The 7455-nt window shown below is 41.0% G+C and overlaps 1 protein-coding gene across 1 annotated transcript in view; it reads right to left on the bottom strand.

Moving 5' to 3' along the window:
* CPA6 (carboxypeptidase A6) overlaps positions 1 to 7455 on the bottom strand; it is a 122923-nt gene that overhangs the window by 8828 nt on the left and 106640 nt on the right. Inside the window, exons 8-10 of the mRNA XM_009335080.1 lie at positions 6786 to 6896; positions 6448 to 6538; positions 1582 to 1784 (exon numbers count right to left, since the gene is read on the bottom strand). Coding sequence (XP_009333355.1) covers positions 1582 to 1784; positions 6448 to 6538; positions 6786 to 6896 — 405 coding nt within the window. The remainder of the gene's footprint in view (positions 1 to 1581; positions 1785 to 6447; positions 6539 to 6785; positions 6897 to 7455) is intronic.

Raw genomic sequence — 7455 nt, 5'->3', positions numbered from 1 at the left:
GGCTCCTCATCCATCCCCAGGCAGAGCTCCATGCACTCCAGCTGGTCATTGGTATAGAGGCCGACACCCCCTCCTCATCTCCCCTGCCTGTCCTTCCTAAAGAGCCTGTATCCCTCCATCCCAACACTGCAATCACAGGAGCCATCCCACCACGTCTCCCTGATGTCAATAAGGTTGTAGCCCTGCAGGTGTGCGCACGTCTCTAACTCCTCTCGTCTATTCCCTATGCTACATGCTTTTGCATAGAGGCATTTAAGTTGGGCCCCCGATGAAGCTGCCTTACTGGTTGGAGTTCCTTTGTGCTGCTCTTCAGGCACTCTCCTGCTGCCCTGTGTTCCTTCTCCAGGCGCTGGGCATCTATTGCTGGCCCTGGCATCAAACTGGTAGGAGGTTCCCCTCCCCAAGCACCTCTCATTGAAAGCCCTCTTCACCAGCTTGGCAAGTCTATGACTGAAGATGCTCTTCCCCTTCTCTGACAGATGGACCCCGTCAGCCCTCAGTAGACCATGTTTCTCAAAGCGAGTCCCATAGTCTAAGTAGCCGAACCCCTGGCTGTGGCACCAGTCCCGTAACCATTTGTTGACTCGCCAAATTCGACTGGCCCTTTCAAACCCCTTCCCTTTGACCGGCAGGATTGATGAAAAAACTGCCTGCGCTCCTGAGTCCCTTACTGCCGCTCCCAGGGCTCTGTAGTCCTTCTTGATAGTCCTCAGACTATATGGACAATGTAATTTTCCTGGGGACTGAGGGAGAAAGAAAGAGGCTTGCCAACTGGTTGGTGCAATGTGTGTCTGTGAGCAGGAGCAAAGAGAAAGTAAAACTTAGCCCTGTTACCCTAAGAAAATAAGCCATAAGGAGGCTTTTAGGTACAGGAGGCTGGCTAAAAACAGACCTCAGACTGCGAGCAGAGGGAATAGTTCTTCTGTGTTTGGATGAGCACGGAATACGTGAAATGTACATATCTAAATCGATAGGCTTGCATCAAAAAACATATTCTTATTAATTTATTCTTCTAATAGACAAAAGCCCCTGATCTTAATTAACTGCTTGTCTTAAAGAGTTAAAAGCACTATGTCTGAGGAGGATGATACATACAGCAATTGAAGCTTTACTTTTGGTGAAATCTATGAGATTTCTCCTCTAACTGATAAACGTAAACTATTTCAATTTTATTTTGTTCATAACATTGAAGATGATCTTCTTTGTGCTCCTAGTGTTTAAGTTCTGAGCATGAAGGGACAGAATTTGAGCTAGATGTTCAGGGACTTAACTACATAATTCCCATTACAGTTAATTAAATAAAATTATAATAACTATAATTAAAACCCAGGGATTTATCCTATAATGTAATTTAAAGGGACTGATGGATGGAAGGCACTATACCATTTTAATCAAATTACCACTGACTCACTTTGAGTGAAGGTTATATAACCAGAAATGCGATTGCAAGCGGATCCAGAATAAATACTGCTCAATATTAAATATGTGCAAAGTATTGAAGAAACAAGTCTCCTCTCAAAACAAAACATACCAAAAATATTATATAGGGAAACATATTCTCCCAAGTTTTAATGTACTTACCACACAGCTGAAGTTTGGAATAGTTGCATATTTGTAAGAGTAAGGGTACAGCAGCATCTGTGCATATGCATGGAAGGACAAATAGGCTTTTATTTGTTTCCGATGTTTGCGGAGAAAATGAGCAACAGCCTTTACTTCAGGCTCAGACTCAGGAAAGGGACCACAGTAGGTGTCATCGCATGGGTGAAATGAAGCACCTTCATCTAGAGATTGAATGAGAAAGTTGATGGTGAACGATCATAGAGAATTTCCAAGAGTCAAATTCTGGCTCAGTCTGTGGGGGCCTGTGTGCAAAAGTGTGAAAAGCAATAACCAAATTTCTTTCTTGTGACTGATGGGCATGAGCCACTGGCACCTCAGTACAGCAATCTGCTTGTTCATTTAGTAGCCACACCAAGTTGCCAATTGCCCAACTACACGCAGTTCTCCCCAGAGGACATACTTTTAACCCAACAGAAAAAGGAGAGCCTGACTTCATTGTATTTTCTTCCCTGGCTTTCCATACGAGTGGCACATTTTATGATAGCATTCCAGTATTAAAACTATTGAAGGGTCTCAGTTGGTCTATTTGAAATCAGAGAGCTATACCTCTTTCACTAGTCGCTGCCAAGACAAATCTAGCCTTTAAGAGCATTTTAAGGTACTAGCTACTACAGTGGTGGTTACGATGGTAGGTAGATAACTTCAACAGGCATTATCTTAGAGACTGGTTTAAAACATGAGAATAATTCCTGACTACTGCCTATTTTTACTCTTGCAAACCTTATGGGAAAAAAATGACAAGCCACATGGGATGATTGCTCAGTTAGCTAAAATAGAAATTGTCTCAGTTTGCACAGGGTTTAATTTTCCTTCAAGTTTGGGGCAGGGGTTCAGTTGTGAGGATATCTTTCACCACGTCAACCTTCTCAGGTGGCAGTAAGCTGAAGAAGTGTAGCCTGCCTGTAATATCCCATGAGGTACTGAAAGATGAAACTCAGAAAAGGAGTGGCAGTGGCTCCTTTATCATTTAGGAATTCTGGATCTAAGCCAACATCTCATTTACAGCTTAGGGCCTGGGCCTAGAAGAACAATATTTATGCAAATCCAGTCCACTCTTTTATCCACTGTGATTTCAAAATGCCACGTTTTACACTGACCCGCAGAATAATAATAGTTTGTTTGCGATATTCCTTGGTGTCATCAGGGACTTACAAAAGCAGTGTTTTATTAGCTTTCCTTTGTATAGTAAGTACTGCCATCTTCAAATAGTAAGAAAAGAGCAGTGCATGAGAAGGCATAATAATGTGAATCAAAACAGGGTTATGCAATCAACCTAATGCCAAAAAAAAAAAAAAAAAAGTGGAAGAATTTCATGCTGCAGCTTCATTTGTAATATGAAAATTGAGGCTACCATTCGATGGCCACAGGTGGGCATTTCAAAAGGTATTAGTGCTTAGATTGCAGTGGATATGGAAGAGTTATACAGAGGGCAGATGCTCTCCTCCCTGCAGAACAGATGGCCACCAAGTCATCCAAATCCCAAAAGCAGTCTGCCTCGATGTCTTGTCAGATAATATAGCTAAAGGGGAGCTATTTAACAGAGCCTCTGGAGCCTTTGCTTTTTTTTTACAGATACTTCATCTCCTGTAACAGTATTGTATACTGAATCATGAAAATGGACATCACTGTTAATAAACAGCAGAATCCTACAAGCTGATGGTAAAATGACCCAATGGTAAAATATGATTCAGTTTAGTGACTTTCAGTGAAGAAAAAACTCTCTAAACTGTCCAGCCTACTATTGTGAGCCATTTGCAATCCCAGCCGTAGCTAATGCTTTTCCTTAAGTGAAGCTGGCTGGTAGTAAAAAGAGAGGGTTTCCGTGGTGGCCTTGGATAATGTAACGATATCCTCAATTTTCATACTGGAAGTTCTTTTGAAGTAACACAAGAAGGAATAAACCGATACAGTACGTATCAACTCCTGTGAAATTTCTGAGTTACAGTCATGAGAAGAAAATGGAATTGCATAAAATGTTACCATGCTCTCTTATTTTTGTACCTGTTAGCATACCGGAGGAGGACAAATATCCTCCAACATCCATCATGAGATCAAATGTACAAAGGAAATGTGTGCAGAGACTGATAAAACCAATGCTTTGGTACAGAAGGAAGACTGGGAGCATGGATGAGCTGGAGCATGATTCTCAAACTTCCTTGCAGCCACTTCTTCTTGCCAGTATGGGGTACTGTCCTCAGTGAGCAATGGGGTGCACTGAAAACTGGGATACACTGGAAATTTTAACTCCCACTGCTGCTCTCTTGGGGGCTTCGGATGCAACCCCTTTAACTGGATTTGCCCTATGACATAATTTAGTTCTAAGTACCTCATTATTGGCTTTAAAGTTGCTATTTATTTCATGAACATTAAACCATTGTGTTAGTTATTGCACATACATATATATTGCAAGAAGAATTTCTACCCAGAGATCTTGCTGTCAGTATTCACCTGGGTCTGTGTGCAATTTCTGTGCACTATTTTGGGTACAGGGCGCTGCAAAGTGCAATCTACTACAATCAGTGATATGGCCCTTTCCTCGGTCCCTAGAGAATACAGAAGCAACATCATAAAGCTTACATCAAAGTCCTACACTAGAAGGGAAGAGGAAAGCAGAAGGGATGCTGTGTTATCTTTACCAGCTAGCTCACTGCAGCTAGCATTCAGCAGCTTTGCTGGGGCTGGATTCTGCCACAACACACCTGCCTGGAAGCCCCACAGCGAAGTTCAAGCCTGTCTGCAAACTGTAAGTGTGACTGAACTGAATTAAAAGGTTTTTACAAGCATACGCAGTACTAAATGTTAAACACACCATGATTATACAAGCCTCAAAGTGTGATATGATCCAGATTCTTCTCTGACTCATTTAGTGTCAGATTAATGAGAACATAGGGTGCCAGCTGAGGATCTTCTGAGTACTAGCCAGCCCAGTTCATGAAAAAGCTCTTTATTCTCTGGCAAAATAGAGAATCAGACAGAGTTGGGGGTCCGGCGAGGGAAGCAGAGCATGTCCTTGGTGGGATGACGAGCAACCTTGAAGGAATTTTTATTTTTTAAACTCGGGGTGTGGACCTGTCTTTCATGTTCAGTGCAGGGGAAAAATGCGACAAATAGTGGATTACAACACACAACGCGTGTGTATTGTTATAGTTTCACTCACCCTAGAAAAAATGTTTTCTACTGAAAACTAAGCAAACATTTCCAGGACTGAGTAAAAAGTGTGCTTTAATACAGTGGCTAAGGAGCCGGAAGAGGGAGGAGCAGGGTGATCTGAACCCAAGAACATTAATTAGGACTAGAAAGAAAATGCACTGTGTGAGTATTAATGTTGCACTGATAGGTACCTGTAATATGGCTCTGAAGACTTTGTAAGAGAACTGTTCATTCCAGCTACGCCAGTGGCTATCTTCTGAACAGTAAATGTATGTCCCCAAAATACTTGCAGTTGTGACGTACGCACTTAAGTAAAACATAACGGCGATGCAGGACTTTGGTTCATTTTTACGTTATTTTTGCAGCATAAAATTGCCATACAGATCGTGATAGCAGCCCTGGGACTGTCTTCTGTAGTGGAGGGATTCTCAGCTAATATAGGCTTTCTGTCGCTGCTTCTGTGTCAGTCCTCTCCTTACTGCACGTAGAGTCAAAAAAAAATTGGAAGCATATTTCACAGGTCCATACTATATTGAATGTATGCTTCTGTTCACTCTCACCTCATTTGTAATCTCCCCAGGCAGATTATTCACACGCACTTTTATCCTTACAGTTCTCAAAAATCTGCGTAAAGAATCCAATCGCTGCAAGCGAGACTGTGCAGTGCTCACTCCTACTGCAAGTAATTGGACTATTGTGGAAACATCTAGAGACTTCCAGTGGAAGAGGGATGGGCTGAAGGGAAGGATGTTGTGCTAGCGCTATGCAAACACAATTTCTGTCTTTACAAGTTTGTAATGTAAATAATGAAGGTGGACAAATGCTGGAGGAGAAAACAGCTGCACAGAGAGGTGAAGGAAGTTGCTCAAGATGGGAGAGCAGGTCAGCAGAAGAACCAGGTATATATCACTGTATTTCACAACAAAGTGCCATTACTTTCTGCTGCACCAGAACTTGTATGGCTGCTTCCTGTGTGGGTTGCACTGTCTTGCTGTAAGATTTAATAAAATACCATTTCTTCTTCAGTGGACCCATTCCAAATCTTCTGCTAGTATTTCATTACTGCTGCATTCTCTATGCAAAATTGAGGTCAATTTTTATGAAAGTATTTACAGAAGTGCTGGGAGTTTAAAATTGGATCTCCATGCATTTAGAAGCACCTTCTTTCTTTATTAAATCACTAATAATAATGGCCTTAAAATATTCTCAGACATTTCTCTGTGAGGCCAACAAAGCAAGTCTGACATTTCCGAAGCTAAAGCCATTTCAGAGAAATGATGAATTAAATAAAACTAAATTTGAAATGTTTCCTAAAGCTGTAGTCAGGTACATTCTGAAATGTGATGGGCCAGGCTCAATACTGTGCTTCAAATTATTTACATGACTGCAGAAATACCAAATAGCTGTATGTGCGGTTTTTCACTTTTGCCACATGCGCCATGAAAACTTTTTACTTGTGATGAGATGTGTTTTTCCAAAGTTCAGGACTTCTATTTTTTTAGAAGCTAGAAGGAAGATTTGAGCGCTGGCTTGTGGCTTTATGGGAAAGTAGCTTCAACTTTAACTATGGAAAAGAGAACACTTCACAACGGATGTGACCTAACCTACTTACTCTGTTGGATAATTAAATACAGGGAAATCTGAACTGGTGGACCAAAGTATCTCCAGACTTACCACACCATTTCACTTTCCAGTTGCGATTAGCATCAACACCATGACACCGAAGCCTTGTGTTCTTTGATCTTGTTTTTCTCCAAAATCGATCCTAACATAAGTTATAAAATAGTTAAATAGCAATATTACTATATGTTGGCAAAAATTTATTTGTACACATAACAATCCAACCTTGGTAAATATATTCAGTATTATATTTTAACTGGAGTAATTTACTTCCATTCTGCATGCCACGAAGTGATGGACCAGATTATACAGAAAGTCACCTTTGAATGATGTAACAACCATTTGATCTTTCCTGTCTGAACAATTTGAGCAATACTACTGATACTACTTACATTTGTCCAGCTAAAATGATATCCATCCACATTAAATACAGGCATGATATAGAAATACAGCTGAGTTAGCATCTTTCTCATGGCAGGATCGGTCTGGTATGTCTGAAGAGCCTAAAGCAGAAAAGCCAAAGAAAGTAGTTTCCATAATAAAAATAATTTCCCGATTAAGTATTGTGACAGGCTGAGACAGCCACGTGGCCTTTGGCAGTACAGAGACCTGATCTCACGGCACCACTGACATCCTTAGAGCTGTACTCGAAAGCCTGACATCTTCCTGCAAACGTGATTAAAGGCAGCATGTGAACATGCGAAAAAGGTGTTCAGAAGACCCTATTCTCTCTGCTTCTCAGTTACTTTCAATAGCCAAGAAAATACAACTCACATTACAGAGAAGCAAATGCATACAAAATGTTTCTTGACGTAGGAGCTGAAAGTCTTAGCTGAGGAAACGAGTTTAACTCCTGTAAGACGATGGAGCGCTGTTGTTTTCACCAGGTGATGATTTGGTGAGGTCAGAGCATGTCTTAAAGCATTTAAGGCTCACATTACATAAGCTTTTGTTGTATTCAAAGTAATTTACTATACACATAATCATCAATACAGGCAGCTTATTCCTTTATAATTTAGAAAACCCTCTACTTTTGGAGAACCTCAAGTATAAAGGTTAGTA

The sequence above is a fragment of the Pygoscelis adeliae genome, unplaced genomic scaffold, assembly GCF_000699105.1.
Source record: "Pygoscelis adeliae isolate BGI_AS28 unplaced genomic scaffold, ASM69910v1 Scaffold101, whole genome shotgun sequence".
Classification (NCBI taxonomy): Eukaryota; Metazoa; Chordata; class Aves; order Sphenisciformes; family Spheniscidae; genus Pygoscelis; species Pygoscelis adeliae.
This window is presented reverse-complemented; position numbering and strand designations above follow the sequence as displayed.